The following is an 18,473-nucleotide window of genomic DNA, read 5'->3' on the forward strand; positions in this document are numbered from 1 at the left end:
GTAGGTTTTCAACAGGCAGGGGCAAAAGATGGCCAGGTAACGTAAGACCAATGAGCAACCAAAACCTCCATGCAAAAATTCAATCCAAACCTCTGAGAAGTTCAAAATCCAAAATTTGTAATATTTTTATGTTTCTGTGCTTCTGGGTTTCAGGTAGATAGAGAAGTGCCAAAATAACCTAAGAAAGGCCATTTTCATGAGCTCTCAGATCCAGTCTGGCAGAGCAGTTCCGAGACTTCAGATTATCATGAGAACTTTTCCAGTGCTCATCCAAACCCAACTACCAAACTTGATGAGATTGTCCCAGAGCTGGATTTCACTTTGGCCTTACAGAGTGTGATAACCAAGGACGGGACGTCAGCATTTTAGGAACAGTTCAAAGGCAGAGGGCAAAAGAAGTTGAGAAATAACAAGCTGAAAAATACTCAGTGAAAATATTTGTTTTAAAATGACTAAGTCTGAGCACAATGGAGTTTTATAAAAACCTTGCCACTGTATTGCACTAAATCAAGTATTCACAATAGAATCAGCAGACACACTGTACAGTAATTCTGCTATCAGCACGTTTACTTACAGAGGAGATGCTCTATATGCAGAACCAAAGCTGAATTTAACAGAGTAAAGACTGAAGTGCTGTTTTGTCTAAGGAAATCCATCTGTCTGGACTGGTTGGAATTTAAAATCCTAGGTTTTCTTATTTCTTCTTCAAGTAATGAATTGTCCAAAGCCAGCCAGCCAACAACTTTCCAGAGGTGACCCTGTTTCTGTTTTGTTCTCATACACACAAACACAGACTCTCTCTCTCTTCCCCCCACACTTTCCAGAAGTCTGCATCATCTTTTCATAACTATAGTTATCTCCCATTTCTATAGTGCATCCCCTCCCAAAGTGCTTTACAAACAAACTGATACACAAACTATGCCTGGGAATTGTTTGATCCAGCAGTGAAATGCAGCCACCTCTGGAGTGAGAAGCAGCAGCTGTTTAACAGCATACAGCTACACCATATGGCAGGAGGTGAAGAAGCATATTCGGTAGGCCACATTTAAGCAGCCAAACTGGAATTTGGCCAAGACACAAGGATTATTACTATTGAACATTTATATTGTGGTAGTCCTTAGAGGGCAACCAGACTGTACAGCACCTAACACAATGGGACCTCAAACAGATGGAAAATAAAATAGTCCCTGCCCCAAAGAGCAGTTGACACCTACTCTTACACACAAGGGTCATGGAGTCTTTAATTACCATATTTGATCAGGACACACACACACACACACACACACACACACACAATATCTAGGCCAAATCTTCTGCTGGTGTCAATCAGTGCAGTTCCACTGAAATCAATACAGCTTCATCGATTTACAATTTTGAATCTGTCCTTCTCTTTCTATACATACATAAAACAAAGTATTTAAAATCCCAACTGAGCGCGAGTGGAGAAGCGATAAAAACAGGCTTTGCCACAGAGAAATACTAGATCACAAGAAGACATCGATGGCTCACATTCCCCCTTCCTCAATCAATGGGAAAGGGGGCAGCTTGGGGGAAGGGAGAAGAACAAAGAAAAGAATACACATTAAATTATTGCTTTTCTCATCATCCTCTGCAAAATTCTGACAGTCCTCTTCCCTGTGCCCATCAAAGGTTGAGATCCCTCTTGTGATAGGGCTGCAAACAACCCAGTTAATGGGACAGGCCGTGAAGGGAGCCTACCCCAATAAGCAGCCTTCCCGAGATTCAGATCTGCAGTGAATTCTCTTAGCATCTAAAGGAAACACAAAAGTTGAACGTTTAAACAATAGCAGCCTGCTTCTGTGAACAATCAACCGCAGGCACTGGAATGGACTAAGGGTGCTTCGGCCCAAGCGTTCCACGTGCTAATCAACAAGGCAGCCTCTCGCCACATGGTCAGTCCCAATGAGGGCGTCAGCATGTGATGCACGTGCTTGAAGTGGAATGGAGAGGCAGAGAGGAAAGGAATTAACCAAACAGCGAGGATGTGGGGGAAGGTGGGAGGTGCCTTGAGTAGCTAAGAACGGGTGAGGCCCCCAGTTCTCTAGGGCCCCCCTACCACCACCCTCATCGGAGGCGCAGGTATGATGGGATGGAGTAGTTGAAGAGCAAGTAATCCATTTTGTATAAATTAAAGAGTTTCCTTTGGTAGAAGGGGCTGATGTCCTCAAAAAACTGGGCTGTCATGTCGTCTGTGGTCCTGGTGGTCTTGGAGGAAGAGGGGAACTTGACACTGGCGTCGGCCCCTACCAGCTGCAGGACATAGTTGGCGTCCTCGGCCAGTGTCTCGTACTTGCCCACCACATCGTAGTGAATGATACAGGGGTGGCACAGCGAGTGCACCCGCTCCCAGTGCTCGTTGAAGGGCTCCTCGTGTTGTGTGCGCGGGTCCAGCAGGTAGTAGACGAACTCCTCGAAGCGCACGTCATCACCACGCTCCAGGGCTTCGTTGCTGGGCTCCTGCCGGTGCCGACGGATGATCTTAGTGCCGTAGCGCTTGTGGAAGGCCGTGTTGTAGTGGCGGGTGAACTTGTTGCGGTAGGCCGAGACCAGGCGCTCAAAGGGTTCCCGCACAAAGATGAACTTGAGGTAGTTGCGCAGGCGATGGTTGATCTCGGGAGTGCTGTACTCGGAGAGGGTGCGCAGGTTGGACGAGACATGGGCCTCATTGGCTGGGATTTCCAGAGGGTCCCGATACTTGCCCTGTCCAGTCAGAACCATCATGACTCGCTTCCAGTTGGTGCAGGCCACCTTGGGCACGTAGCAGTAGAGCAGCCCATGCACGTCATCCACCACCAGGTGGCGCAAGTCATCAGGCGTCAGGAGGCGCCGCTTGCGGGTGTAGCGGCTGCAAACGCTGCTCAGCAGGTCCCGCCTCTGCTGGTGAGTGGCCTGCAGTGATGACTGCTCAAACTGGGGAGAGATAAGAGGGAAATCGTCATTGCCCGACTGAACTTAACATGGAGTTGGGCTCCAGCCAGACACACTGAGTTCAGACAGGGCATGAAGTCCATGTTCCCTCCCTGCTGTGGTGTAACATGCGTTCCCCTCCCCAGCATTGGGTGCTGCTTCTAGGCTATGGAGTTAACCTGTGTGGGCTTTTTGCCTTAGTTCTGAGCTTCGATTGCTGTGAGGCACTTGACACTTAGATCCAGTGGGGAAAAGGGAGGAGGGTGGAAGCAAATAGAGAGTGAGAGAACGCACAGGCTTGTAAAAAATGGAGCAAAGTGAAATTCTAATTTTAAAATTGCTATAATATATACATACTGAGTATAGACTGGCCACTTGTGCTAGCACAGATTAAGGGGTCAGGAGGGAGGTTCCTAATACAAGGAATTGGCTTCCCTTTGGCTAGGGGAAAATTAAATTGAACTGAGTCACCCATAAAGGAAAAAGCATGAATGTGGAGGGGGGGATCTGTAAAGGCCCAAGGGGCAGCCAGGTAGACGTCCATTGAAAGTCAAAGGGAACTAGACACACAACCCTCACTCGTGTCCTTGGAAATCTTTCCTTGAAATTTGGGGGCAGGGGAGTTTGGAGGAAGCTTCGTGGACTCAAGCTACAATCCCTTCCACCAGCCTTGCTTAGGAGCCTGCCTACGCAGCCTCCTGTGGGATGGGGTCTGGGGATATTCTCAGGGCTGGGGGCAGGCTGGGTGAAGGTGAGCAGCTGGGGTTCCCAGGGGAGTCTCCAACACATGGCTTAGCTCCCATGTTAGGGGCAGTTCTGGAGTCAGATTCAAGGGCACGTTTTCGGAGAGGTGTTGGGAACAGCAGGGAACTGGGAGGGAGAATGAGCTGTTTCCAAGGCCCATGCTCTCTGGAAGGCAGAGTCAGGAGCCCTGCATCACCCAGCTTTGTCAGCACTCCTTAGGCTGGAACCTGTAGGGTCAGAACATCCTTGGGTTTCGTGGGAAGGGCAATTATGGCTCCGGGAGCGGAAGAACATTCAGTCTCTAGCACCCCTGGGATTGAACGTGCACGCCTTGCAGGGACGAGGGCCTGCACGGGCTGTGGCTGGAAGGGAGCGTGACCCGTAGAGCGGCTTGGCCTGAAGGCACAAACCATTCTGAGGCCTGCCCTATGCCTAATACAGGAAGCGAAGAGGGGGCCTTTGGCACTTGCCCTGCAGAGGGGATAGGCAAAGGAACAGCCCCCTTTGAGGGCCTCCTGCAGTGCAGAGGGGAGCGAAGAAACTCCATACAGAGATGGGAAGGCAGGGGGTGATGAGAGGCTGTTGTCGCAGAGCCAGACAGCATCAACCTTGCTGCTAAAGCCATCTGCTGGGCTGCCTGCTGAGATATTGGCTTGGCAACACCCACGGCTCCCCCTGACCAGAGGGGTGGGGGTGGGGGGGTTAGACCTGCATTGGCCTCAGTTCTCCCCTCTCACAATTATTCTCCTGGGGTCGGCAGACAAGGAGAGCAGATGCCCCTGAGTCGTTTCAACGCCCCCATCCCTTTTCTATGAGGCCAGCTCAGCATCTGTAACTGGAGTGGTCCCATCCGCAGCAGGACATGATTGTGATCACACCTGTCTTGAGATGCCTCCAGGAACCCAAACACCCTCCCCCATTCCCCTCACTTTGCATTCCTTTCTGCCTGAGCTGTCTGCAGAGCCAAGGCTTGGCAGCGGTCAGCTACATGGCCCCAGGCTGGGCTGGGCAGGGCAAGTTCATTAACGGGAGGCTCAGGTTCCTATTCGGGTTCTTCCCCCACCATTGCACAAAGCAGCTGCCATGCATGGTAGGGACGCGTCTCTCCTCCTCCTCCAGTGCCACATTCCCCAACACAGCCCCGCTCTGCAGCAGGATGCAGGCAGAAGGCTCAGGTTTCAGCCCAGGAGTGCTTCATTTACATTTTGTCTTTGTATCCTCCTCTCCTCCCCCACCAGCTGTACTGCTTTGCTAAAAAGCCAAACAGAGATGTCTCTGGACCGAAATCCCAGCTACAGACCCCCCCCCAAACTTTGGGTAAGATCAGATCCAACTGTAAACCCTAGAGCTGGGGAAGTTTGGATCGCTGAGCTCTGTAGCAGGAATTCACTTCTCACACTGTAATGTCTCAAACCACTAGAACCATGCGATTTCAAAGGGAAACCACTGCCAGGAAGCTATCAGGAGGAGATCCCCGTCCCTCTCCTGCCCACCCGCTCCCATCAATGCTGGCCGAGAGGCAGAAGACAACTGCTGTGGCTTCTCCATACCACCCAGGACTGGCCTTATAAGGGAAACTTCCAGGCTGGTCCCAGAGTGTTACCAACCCAGACTACGATGACAGTTAAGTAACTACCACTCCCACCGCTAAAAGAAAAGAAACCGGCTTTTGTGCAGCTGTCGCTTTACCACGATGATGGCTCCCATGTTGCAAGCCGAGGGGGTCTTCCACTTCAGACTCTGCTCCTCCAGACAGGCACCCCGCTGTCCGGGAGAATAGCTGCTCACTGTCCTATTTCTGGAGCCTGGGATTCACTTTGTTTCCCTTCACATCCCTCTGTTCCTGCACCTTTCACCACCCAAACCACAGAGGGATGGACTGGGAACAACCCCCATGGCTTGGCATTTGAATTGGCCTCCCTCTGAGCATCCCTTACAGTTTAAACTGCTCAGCCTTGTCTACAAGGCCCTACAGAGCTCCTTGCTAGCCTACTTCTCTGACCTGATTGCTTATCGCATCACCTGCCTCCTCTCCTCCTCCCCACCAATAATGCCTCAGAGTCTGTTAGTTCTTTTTCCCCACAACCATCTCCTGCCCTTTTCTCCATGCCACCCCCACGCAAGGAATACCCTTCCAGTTACTGCTCTCCAAGCCACCACAGGGGTCGACCTGCACAGGTGTGACAGTGCTCTGGCAAACTGCTCCTTTTCTCCTGCAGGTGTCCCACGGGGAGAGCAGGGGATGCGGCAGGCCAGGCCTGAGGTGCAGCGGAGCTGGATGGGGACCCCAGACTACAATAACAGGAACAACTGGAAGTCAGGCTTGAGGTGCTTCAGCTAAGATGGGGGGAACAACCCCTGGACTGGACTAGGAGGGTGCTGTAGGTCAGGACGGAGGTGCATTGGCAAAGTTGTGCGGGGAAAGCTTACACAATGACCCTCCCATTTGATAAACACATGCCCCGTATTCTTTCTGGGTCTCCAGGTGTTTTCCCCAATATTTGTGGACCTTAAAAACTCAATAATAATAATAATAATAATAATAAAAAAGGTTGCCCTAAAAACATTCCCATCCCTGTAATCAGGTTCTGGCTGGATGCTCCTTCAGTAGCCAGCAAGACTGGGATCATTATTCTGTCAGCCCGGCTCACCACGCATGGAGAGAGTTCCCGCCTCATGAGGTAAGGTGCAACCAGACCTTTGCCTTCCTCACATTCTTGCTTCTGAAGCTTCCTGACAGCTGTCGGCCATTGTTACATCACCCTCCCTCCCCCAGGAGCCCGTTTGCTTAGCCCAGGCTGCCTGCATGGACCCCAGCCAGCCTGTCAGTCCCTGTAAGGCTCACCTCAAGCTCCTTCTTAGACTGGACAGGCAAAGCTGTGGGTGCTTTGCTAGCTGGGAGCTTTCTAAACACAGCACTTGGGACCCTGGGACCCAATACAAACCTTCCATCCCGTTGACGCTTTGCATTCAGGCTCCTACATTGAAACCCACAGATTCATCGCTACAAGTTGCACTGTGCGGGAGGAAGCTTTCACTAGAAAGAGCTCACCCCCATGGCAGGCCCATAACCTTTGTAGATGTTTATGTGGGTACCATATAGGCAACTGAAACCACATTGTGCAGTCTATATGGTTTTATAAAAATATGCTAATGGGTGAATATAATGTAACTGGAATATGCTTCATGCAAAAGGTCTCTTGTAAGGTATCATTACAAAGCTTATAATCTACTGAGTGTGATCATCCTAATTGTATAAATGTACCACTCTTGTATCTAGGACTAGAAATATGAAATATAACTCTGAGGGCCTATTGTAATTATGCAAAGTGTGGGCCATTAATGGTGGTTTGGAATCTTAATGGCTCCCATCAACCAGGACAATTGACTGGGGCTCTGGTTGCAAGCAAGCCTTCCTGTGAGTCAGGCTGGGAGGAACGAAGGGGCCTCCTGCCGGTCCCTGCGAGGGCGGCAGTCAGGCAGCCTTCGGCGGCATGCCTGAGAGAGGTCCACCGGTCCCGCGGCAATTTGGCAGCAATTTGGCGGTGGGTACACCAAAGCCACAGGACCGGCAGACCTCCTGCAGGCATGCCGCCGAAGGCTGCCTGCCTGCTTGCCGTGCTTAGGGAGGCAAAAAAGCTAGAGCCACTCCTGACAGTGACGTGTGATCATGTCACATGAACTGGAATCCATCTTTAACCTGGTACTTTTCCAGTGGGGGAGGAGGGGTGGAAACCCAGAGAGAGACAAAGGATTCCCGTCTTATGCAAAAGATATATAAAGGGGTGGAAGAGAACAAAGAGGGAGAGAAGCCATCATGAAGAATCCCCTAGCTACCACCTGAGCTGGAACAAGAGCTGTACCAGGGGAAAGAATTATGTCCAGGCCTGGAAGGTGTCCAGTCTGAGAAAAAACTTACTGAAGCATCTCTGAGGGTGAGATTATCTGTATTCAGTTTGATTAGACATAGATTTGCACATTTTATTTTATTTTGCTTGGTGACTTACTTTGTTCTGTCTGTTACTACTTGGAACCACTTAAATCCTACTTTCTGTATTTAATAATATCACTTTTTACTTATTAATTAACTCAGAGTATGTATTAATACCTAGGGGAGCAAACAACTGTGCATATCTCTCTATCAGTGTTATAGAGGGTGAACAATTTATGAGTAAAACGGATTTATTTGGGTTTAAACCCAATTGGGAGTTGGGCATCCGAGTGCTAAAGACAAGCACACTTTTGCGAGCTGTTTTCAGGTAAACCTGCAGCTTTGGGGCAAGTAATTCAGACCCTGGGTCTGTGTTGGAGCAGACGGGAGTGTCTGGTTCAGCAAGACAGGGTACTGGAGTCCTGAGCTGGCAGGGAAAACAGGAGCAGGGGTAGTCTTAGCACATCAGGTAGCAGCTCCCAAGTGGGTTTCTGTGATTCAACCCGTCACACACACGCAACATCTCTGTTCAAAAACATAGTCAGCAGGACCCATACTAATTGTAAATGGAAGCAGGGCTAAAATAAAGTATCCGTTCTCTGCTATTAACTCATTTTTTTCTCCCAACAGGGAACTACCCCAGATCCTGAGCGGGTATAAACTGTCATAGCTCCTCTGACACCAATGGAGCTATGACAATTTACACCAACTGAGGTTCTGCCCCATTGTACTTGGCTGGCTACGTGGAAGTCACGCCATTAGCATCTTGTTTGTGGTGTTACAGATATGGCCAAAGAGGCATTTTTATTCTTAGGCCTGGATTTCAGATACAGTAACTTCCTGAAAACAATCACCCTCTGGTTTGAAATTTCTCTTGTGTGGTCTCAGCTCAGAGGGTTTTTTTTTTGTTTTTTTTTTCCCCTTCATCCGTAGCCATTTCTGTGAGTGAAAACAGTACAGAGTGTTTCATGCCATAAGACAGTTAGTCAAGTGTTTTTTTTTGTACTTGCTCAAAACCATGGGGGATGGAGGGATGGCTAAAAGTATGCATGCACGGCCCCAAAGAAATGCAGCTGCATTTCACCAGTTACCCAATGGAGAAAGTGCACGTCTTGTATTTCTCTCAGTGCAAAACTGCTCCCTTCATTTCCTTCTTTTTAAAAACCAATGACATTAAGTATCAGTTTTTCAAAACCCCAACTACATTCCTGGAGCAGTAGGTCTGAGACTTTGAATGCACCAGAGCCAAGACATTCCACATTTACCACTTCTCCAGAGCAAATGTAATGCAGCCACATTAAGGCATAAAAGCCATTACATGGGCATAAGAGGGACTCATTACAGTTGTCATGGGAACCATTAACTGCCTTTCCTGGAGTTGTGTTCATGTTCATTCTCAACAATAATGCTGCACAATGAGGTTGTGGGGGGTGAATTTGATTTCAGAGGGATGAGTTTTAGGCTGGCCCCGCACACACCTCAGAGATCAACATGGTGAGGATAACATGGATTGTTCTTTCTAGATCTCTGAAGCCTCCAGGCCTCTGGTCCCTCCATGGCTGCTAGCAGTTTGCCAGCCACGTGACAGAGTATAACCAGGAACTCTGGCCCGGAGCAGGCTTGTGAGGAGGGGCTGATACCTATGATATCCCGAGTGGCACTACTGCCCCGTTACAATGTGTTTATGGGATGTTTGGGAGTTGGTGAGGTGAGCTGGTGTCATGCCATCACGACCCAGTGTCATGGTGATGCAGAGTCACTGCACCATAAACCCAGTTGGGGGCATGTTAATGGGCTAGTTGGCTGGGTGGTTGGCAAACCAGGACTCTCCTAGAGAACAGGGGGGCTGAGTGGAGACCCCTGCTGGGGATTATGACATTCAGGGGAAACTGACATGTCATTGCCCCTCTCTGACACTCAGAATGCTCTGCCTGGGCATTACGGGGAGGAAGGTCAATGGAAAAACACCACAGCGAGCAGCAGATCTCTGCTCAGCAGCACCCCCAAAAGTCAACGGCTGGGTAGCTGTGTCAGGCTCTGGAGAAAACTGGGGCCAGCCCTCCTCATTTGTGGAAAAGTTCAGGGAACCCTTGAGGGTGCAGTAGATCCCACAGGATTCCCCCCAAGGCCTTCCCTCAGCCCCCTCATCAAAACACTGTCCCTCTCTGCTCTGTGCTGTTGCTCCTGTCTCATTGGGGGGGGGGGCATACTGTCCTCTCATTCTCGAGCCTTTTACCTGGATTGCTAACAAAAGATGAAAACACCTCAAAGCATGCAAGCCCCTGACAGTAACCATCAAGCACCCAAACTGGGGAGAGTGGAGAAGCCTGTGCCTACCACCCCTGCTATCTTGGGCCACTGGGATTCTGTGCTGGCTGCAGGAGCATGTCAGAAGCCTGCCTGTGTCCTCTCCCTCCCCTTGCCGGCAGCCAGGAAACCTGGGCTGTGCAGTGAAAGGAGCGCGCTCCATTCATTCTCCCCCTCTGCGAACCATCTGTAAAGTCAACAGTGCTCAGACAGGAACCCAAAGGGGAGGCATGTGCTGAATGCTGAGCTGGTCTCTGGCAGCGTCTGCTACTGATGTGCTTGCCAGCCACTCAGAAGGCTGGGAGCCCAGAGCCCATGTCCAAGAGGGCAAGAAGCAGACCAAGAGCTCTGGTGAGGAAGAGGCTGGGAGTGGCCCTGCGTTTTCTGGGATTGTTGGGGAGATGGGTCCCGTCAAGGTTTCAGAAACGGCAGTTGGTGTCCGCATGTCTTCTGTCATGATACATGGGTCTGGCCTTCCAGCCACACGGTTAAAGGCGACAGCACATGCCTGGTTTCCAGTGAGATGCTGGCCATTTGAATGGGAGGTCAGGTGGGCGCTTTCTTTTAAAGAATGCTTTGACTGCAACAGACATAGTGTTAAGCAAGACAAGGCTGTTATCCTGCATTTATTTTTCCCTGTTCTAGCTCGTGAGGCTCTCATAGCACTTTACAAGGGTGAAAGAATTAAGGCCTGGAGCACCCACAGGGAAAAAATGGTGGGTGCTGAGCACCCACCGGCAACCCCCCAGCAGCTCTCATCTACCGGCAGGCCCCGCAAATCAGTGCCTCCCTCTCCCTCCCTGCGCCTTCCACCCACCATGATCAGCTGTTTTGCGGCATTCAGGAGGCTCTTGGACGGAGGGGGAAGGAGTAAGGACACGGCCCTCTCTGGGGAGGGGGTTGGACTAGGCAGGAAGAGACGGGGCGGGGTGGAGCGGGCGCAGGGCTTTAGGGGAAAGAGTAGAGTGGGGGCGGGGCCTGGGGCAGAGCCGGAGGTCGAGCACTCCCCGTCACTTTGGAAAGTCGGTGTCTGTGAGGTGTGGTATAGTTGATCATCTAATCTAGTGTCTTGCTGGGACTAGGGCTTGGGTGGAGATGAGACAGTTACAACACAGTCCAAAGACGACTGTGGTTTACTAAGGGCATGTCTACATGTACAGTGCTGCAGCTGCGCCCCTGCAGCACATCTGGTGAAGATGCTCTATGCCCCCAGGAGAGCGCTCTCCCGTTGGCATAATAAAACCACCCCCGTGAGCGACAGAAGCTGCGTCGGAAGGAGACGCTCTCCCACTGACATAGGGCTATCCACACCGGCGCTTATGTCAGTGTAACTTATATCATTCAGGGGGATGGTTTATTCACACCCGAGGGATATAAATTCTGCTGACATAAGCTGTAGTGTAGACGTAGCCTGAGGATATGTCTATACTACCCGCCGGATCGGCAGGTAGCGATCAATCCAACGGGGGTCGATTTATCGCGTCTAGTCTAGATGCGATAAATCGATCCCCGAGCGCTCTCCCATCGACCCCTCTACTCCACCGCCCCGAGAGGCACAGGCAGAGTTGACGAGGGAGTGGCAGCAGTCGACTCACTGCAGTGAAGACACCGCGGTGAGTAAGTCTAAGTACATCGACTTCAGCTACATTATTCATGTAGCTGAAGTTGCGTGACTTAGGTCGATCCCGCCCCCCAGTGTAGACCGGGCCTTAGACTGTAGACTCTGTTCTGTCTGTACAGCACCTAGCACAACGGTGCCCTGTTCAGTTATTATCTTGGAAAACATGGCTGGGGTGATCTCAAGATGGTCAGGAACACAACCCCATACTTGGGGTGTCCAACTACCAGAAACTGGGAGTGGACAACTGGGGATGGATCACTCAAAACTGCCTTGTCCTGTTCATTCCCTCTGATGCACCTGGCACTGCACGCTGTCAGAGACGGGATACTGGGCTAGATGGACCATTGGTCTGACCCAGTATAGCCATTCACATGTTCAGCTGGGGAAGATTTTACCCATCTTCTGTGCTGTAGAATTTGCTTTGAAATCCTCAGAGCACCATTGTTGGATCCTCAACTACTGTACCTCAGCCTGGCTGTGCCAGGCCAAAGGCTAATGAAACTGCTTGACACAAGTAGCAGCAGGGGTCTGGAGTACTTTTTATCACTGATAATTATCTAGAAAGTTGTGACCTTTTTCAGATGCCACCCTGGACACCTCAAGGTCAGGTCATTACTGCAAAGCAGCCTGTGTGAGGCTGCAATTTTAGGATACACAAAAATGTCATTAAATAATGGGTCAATTCCCACCAAACCCTGCCAGATTCCCCACCATCACTTTTCAGATCCTTCATTTTCCTCTTCACGTTCACCCACCTGGTCACTGTCGTAAAGTGCCTGGAGTGGACTTCGGCCTGACTTCCCGTGCCAGCTGGTCCCCAGGATCCTATCCTCTGCAGCTGGAGAAGAAAGCAGAGCATTTTACTTCCCTTGCTACTACCTCTCGGGTGCTCTCTTGAGATGCTAGGACGGAGGAAAAGAGCTCCCAGGACGAGAGTCTAGGTTAAATAGGAGTTGGTGTCACCTTCTATTTAGACCCACTCAGCTTCTTACACTGAACTAGCAACTTGTCCCCTTCCACCACTTGCCAAGCTATCTGTCACCCTGGGTGTGACGCCTTGAGAAAGGTGGTCACCTCTGGGTTAGGATTTACTGGATTCAAGTCCCACCTCACATACTCAAAGGTGTCAATGCGCTTCTTGCTGCTGCCCACATGTGGGATTTCTAAATGCAGATCCGGGTCTGTATATGGCCCTACACACCACATAAAAGTTCTGGAGCCAGCGGGTGGTTAAATACATTATACATGACATCATAACAGCCCTAGGGTGTCTTGGAAAAGTGTGCTGAGCACCCCATTGTACTAGACATCTTGCAGGCATTCATAAAATTCAGACCGATATGTGATTTTTAAATTGTTGGTGTCCCATATAACACATCGGGAAACAGAGGCAATAGGTACTCGGGATTTAGGAAAATCAAGCCGTAAGTGACATGCCCACATTGAATCAGTGAGAGAGTAAGGAATAGACCTAGAAGTCTGAGTTCAAACTCATGGCCTTATAAACACGAATCTCTCTCTCTCACACACGCATACACCCTGCTCTTTCTCTGAGATTTAAAAGAGCCTGGTCAGGTTAATAAGTGTATTTGTAATACAACTTTCCTTATCCCTGTTCTTTGTAACATCTGAATTCCTGAAAGTTTTCAGAACTAACATTCTTAAATTTACTTGTCAGGACTAATGCTGTGTTTGTTTGTTTTAATTTTCTGTATTTCACTACATTTGGACTGCAAGCCTAATCAGTTTCATTTTATTTTGTTTCTTCTCGTCAGTTTCATTTTCTGGCTCTCCCTACTAGCAAACTGTGGCAACGTTTGAACTGCAAACGCTTCATGGGTCATGTTTAAAATCAAAGAAAATACTATTTACATGGAATGCAAGAAAATGCATCTATCTTCAAAATATTTCTGCCAACAAATAAAACCGAAGTTCGGGGTACAAACATTTCATGCATGTCCTTTTAAAATAATAAAACCACAAATAAAAGGCAACTGCATTTCACAACTTCAATTGCAACTGCCGAGTAACTTGACCCACGTGGACATGAGAAATGCCACTGCCTACTGGGCTGGATCAATGAGGGAAATTACTCAACAGGAGGTAACAGAGAGCAATCCCAACCGTTTTATCTGACAAAAGGGTGTAATAGCATTTGTGCTAGGCAGTAAGAAGGGGACAGACTAAGGTATACATTTCCAGGCTCAGGTCACTTGCTAATAATAGGGAAGTTGTCAAGATACTTAACCGTTATAAATTTGTCATCTTACTTGCTGTTTTTAAAAAACTGCTCTAGTGTTTGAAACTAAAGAACCTCCTGCTCAGTTTTTATTTCTCTCTGTACTACATAGACACACTCCTTTTGTACTGGAGGGGTGTTTAAACTGGTGTCAGACTCCAGGATAGATCCTACCCGTCCGCTGTGTTATTCCAGTTTCCAAGGCAAGTGGAGATATTGAGGAAAAGTTTTCATTTACGAGAACAATGATGTTTCTAGCCCTTAGAGTTGTGAAAAACATTCCAAATGGGACTTGATGCAGTGCTGTCTGCCTGAGTCTGCTGACAGCCTGAAGCAATAGCTATCAAGGAAGAGTGAAATACCTTGTATATGTCGGATTATGTTAACTCTGGAGCCTAATGGCAACAATTTAAATATGCACATGGTTAACCATTTAAACTGCTGGTTGGTCTAGCAGAAACATCCAGCTCATGCATTTATCCACAGCCAATGGATGCAGGGCAGCTATGAGCTGCGCTCCTTCAGGCCCCATCAGTTTAAAAAACTGCCCTGTTGTAAGTGGTGGCACTCCAGAGCGCGGCCCTATTTCCCCCTCCCTCATCTGGCTTCTAGGCTGCCCCACTCCCTGCCTGGGTGACAAAGATTAAACATGGGGAGCAGGGAAAGCTCTCCTTGGGTGTTCTCCTCTCTGGTCACTAGGGGACATGGTAATTGTTGCTCATCCTCCCCCTCTCTGATCCCTGCTCAGTGTAGTAGGGAGGCAGAGATTGTGTTCAGGGAGAGGGGGAGCAGGATGGAGCTGATCAGGAGACTGGAGAGAAAGGAGAAAGTCTGCTCCGCACAACAACGTCCCTGCTCAGGCCTGGGAAGGAAAGGAAGAAGGCGGATCAGGAGTAGTGGGGGAGGTCTAGGAGATCTATCCTCTTAAAGTCAAGTCACCCCCACCCCGGGACAGAAGAGGGGAGGAGGGAGAAGAGGCAGGGGAGGCCAAAAGGCAGATAAAAAGAGAGAGAAGCAGAAAAAGGAAGGAGGGGGGAAGGTAGCAAGAGGTGCCTCTGGGGCGGGGGGGGGGGGGGTGTCCTGCATCACTGTATTCGTAACACAGGAGCATATCTGGCCCTGGGTAACCCCTAGTGACGTCAAGGGGAGCTGCTCTGGCTTATGTTGGGACTGAAAGTGGCCTTTAAAAAGTTTAGTTACTGATAGAGATGGATTCAAACCAGAACCTTGATTCCAAATCCCCTCAGATGTTTTGGTGGGGCGGGGAGATAAATGAGAGGTAACAGTTCAGATTAGAATCCCACCCCTACCCCCTGCACAAAAACCAAAACAAAACAAAACACAACCCCAAACTGTCAGGGGCCTGCTTTCCAGTTCTGGACGAGACATGTGAAAATCTCCCTGGCTCACCTGATGTGATGAGATTTCTGCCTCTTTTGGTCAAAATCTCCCAAGATTTGGATGCCACTGAATAAATACCCCGTGTTGATTCAGCCTGAATCCCAAACAGCCTGATACCAACTCTTGATGCAAGCCCAGTAAATGGGGCTGCTCATGTGAAAACGGGTGACAGGATCGAGCCTGAAAGGACATCACTGCGCACTCCGCTATGCACTAAGTCCTGCACCTGGGCTAGCCCTAGCTTTGTGACCTCCCACCACATAGCCCTTGGTAATACTGCAAGTTGGTCCTCTCCATAAGATGAGGACACCCCAAAAAGTTCAGCAGCCGAACATTGCAGGATGCAGGTTATAATTGCTGCAGGGACATTTTAAAATGTAAAGAGAACATGTCACATGGAGGTTAAAGCAGGAAAAGAATTCTGCTAATATTAGGGTTTGTAAATATACCTGTTTTCAGCAAGCTAATCTGGGGTCTAAGACACGCATCTGTAGTCCTTTTGAAATATAGAAAAAAAAAAAAAAAAAAAAAAAAACACACACCACACTTTAAGATCTGAGCACAAACCACTGCTAAATCCACATACACATAGGAAATGACACTTCCGGCAGCATTAGATGATCAAGAGGTTACTCAACAGGAGGTAACAGGCAGTGGTGCTAGGTTCCTCCATCCAATGTAACCGTTACCCCGCAAGTGGGTGTAACAACATCTGTGGTGAGGAGAGCCGAGGGACGGGCCTGAGGCATGCAGTGCCAAGCTGCGACACTTGCCCAAGGGGCTAAGAGTTTGCATTGCCAGGCTGAGTCGAAAGGCAAATGGTCCTGGTCCTTTTAAAAATCCATTATTTAAAACCTTGTTGTTATAACAAAGAAATAATAATTTTTAAAAAGTGAAAATCTAAAACTGCAAGTCTGTTTCCCAATGAGTTTTAAATCCCTTCTTATTGTAGGGCTGCTTTGAGTACTAAGCCACTCACACTGGCTTGTTGTTAGCTGTGTTGCCAACTCTCATGATTTTGTCAAGAGCCTCATGATAACTGTTTTCCTTAAAGTTCCAGCTCTTGGAATCAAGTGGCTATGTGATGATGTCAGTCTTCATTCTTAAAGAGAAAGTACGTTTCTAGCCTCATGACTGTGGAGAAAGCTTCAAAATGTGACCCCAGTGCACCCTAAAGGTTCAAAAAGCAGAAGGCAAAGAAAAAAAAACACCAAATCTATTATTTGTCTATAATCTCCTGCTTTTAAAGCCAACCTCATGATTTTAGTTGAGCCTGACTCATGATTTTTGAACATTTGGGGTTGGCAATACTGTTGTCGGGGTCCCCGGCGATTGTGATTGTGCGGGATGCACGGTGGTTGCTTGTGAGCACTGGGATGGCCAGCACTGCCTTTAATTCAAAACAGCATGGAGGGATTTGCTTTGGAAAAGAACGTGCTCACAAACAGTCACATGTCTAGCTGCAGGAAATAACTGTACCACCAAAGACTGACTGCTGAGGTTGACCTGGGGCCCTCGAGTACACAGGGCTCAGTTTAGTAAGCTGGAGGCAAGGGGGCTTTAGCAGCGGTATAAGGACCCCAGTAAATAGCATTGGTACAGGGTCCTGTGGGTCATATGAAGAGCCGGCTCTGGGGGCTATGTGCTCAGCTGGTAAGAGCCCCCGCCCCAGCACAGGAGGCACTTTTGAGCAGAACAGCGGCATGTTGCAGGCCAGCCAGAGGGGTCCATGGGGAGCGGAAGGAGTTGCGGGCAGGGCAGATCCAGCAATTCGGTGCTCCTGCGGCCGGGCCATTGGAGCCTGAGAGGGGTTGGTTTTAAGTGCTACGGGTAAGTTTGAAGGCAACAGCAGCAAAGCCATGGAAGCAGAGCTGCAACTTAGACCAAGGACTTCCCTATCCTGCACTGTGTGCCGCAGTGCCCCCCGGAAAGCCCCTGAATAGAGCAGCTGCAAGCTGTCTCCCCTTTGTCCCTGCACCAGAGCAAGATCTGGCCCAGAATACCCCCCTTCCATAGATATAGATACCTGCAACAGCCCGGTCAGCTTGGTCACGGGGCACGTCCTGTGTAAACTTAAAAACGACTGTTGCAATGCTGATGGAGGGGCCTTAGAGCTCTGAGCTGCCAACGGGCAGCAGCCAGGTTGCAACATTTCGTAGCTCTCGGCTGGTTTAGTTTTCACAAGCGATTACGCCATCCCCTGGCCTAGTCCCTTGCCAAACTTTCACGGTTGACATCCGAGCCAATTCAGGTTTTATAAGCACACACACCCCAGGAAGCATCCTATCCCAGAAAACTTTTGTTTGCTTTACACTAATTCCCTAGAAGAAAAGTAGATGAGCGTCCCGGCTGGGACAGTAACGCATCTGAGTCCCAGCTCGCAGCCATGTTTAAAGCAGAGTTTGAAACCCGCGCCCAATGGGGCCGAAGCACCAACACAACAGCAAGTGACCTCGCTCGCTGGGCCAGCAGTCCCCAGCAGGACAGGAGCTTTGAAGTAATATGGCTGCTGAACAGTAATGAGGGTGTGCGTTCTCTTGGAGGCGGGATCGGAGCTGCAAAATCAGAGGCAGGTGGCAGTGTTTAACAACTCACACAGTGGCAGATGAAGACGTGCTCAACGGGACATAGGCCTCGTAGTCGGAAGGAGCCTCGGTGCAGCAGCAAGGCAGAGCATAGGTGATGGCACCATGCATTGAAACTTCATGGAACACTCATTCTACTTGACAACAGAGGTCACTGAATCTAGTTTACTCTACATGGGTTCCACAGTGTATTTGTGTAACAAAGAACCCCCTGCTCCTCTGGCCTTGGGTCTGCCGCCCGCACTCCCAACCACGGCTCTGATGAAGCCCCTTGCTCCTGAGCTGCAGCACCCCCCGCTATCCTATTCTTGGAACCAACTCCCTCCAACAGCTCTGTTCATGTACTTCACTCTCGCCCTATGGCCCCCCCGTCATTCCAGTCCTGAACCTCCCTACAGACAGCTCCTCCCACACAAGCCAAAGCAGACAATGGCTCAGACTGCAAAAGCAGAGCTATAAAGTGGCTTCCTATTGAACGCTGGCTAAACTGCACGGACTGAGCCTTGAACTGGAAACCAAGTATATGGCTGGAGGGGGAGAAAGTCTCAGGTTTTTATTCAAACCTGTTTCTTCCATTAGGTTGGGAATGAACCATGAATTAGAGGAGGGGGCAGGTGGGGAATTATATTTCTGAACATTTATTGTTACCTTGGCTTCACTTCAAGAGACTGAGTGGAAGAAAACGCCCCCATGGTTCTGCTGGGTATCTTATAGTGG

General features: G+C 49.5%; 1 protein-coding gene across 1 annotated transcript in view; it reads right to left on the minus strand.

The window, feature by feature from the left end:
* Positions 1-425: 425 nt before the first annotated feature.
* Positions 426-18,473, minus strand: part of CHST13 (carbohydrate sulfotransferase 13) — a 67,860-nt gene continuing 49,812 nt past the window's right edge. Inside the window, exons 2-3 of the mRNA XM_034776633.1 lie at positions 12,287-12,369; positions 426-2,931 (exon numbers count right to left, since the gene is read on the minus strand). Of these exons, the coding sequence (XP_034632524.1) occupies positions 2,086-2,931; positions 12,287-12,369 (929 nt within the window). The 3' untranslated portion in view covers positions 426-2,085. The remainder of the gene's footprint in view (positions 2,932-12,286; positions 12,370-18,473) is intronic.

The sequence above is a fragment of the Trachemys scripta genome, chromosome 7 (assembly GCF_013100865.1).
Source record: "Trachemys scripta elegans isolate TJP31775 chromosome 7, CAS_Tse_1.0, whole genome shotgun sequence".
Lineage (NCBI taxonomy): Eukaryota > Metazoa > Chordata > Testudines > Emydidae > Trachemys > Trachemys scripta.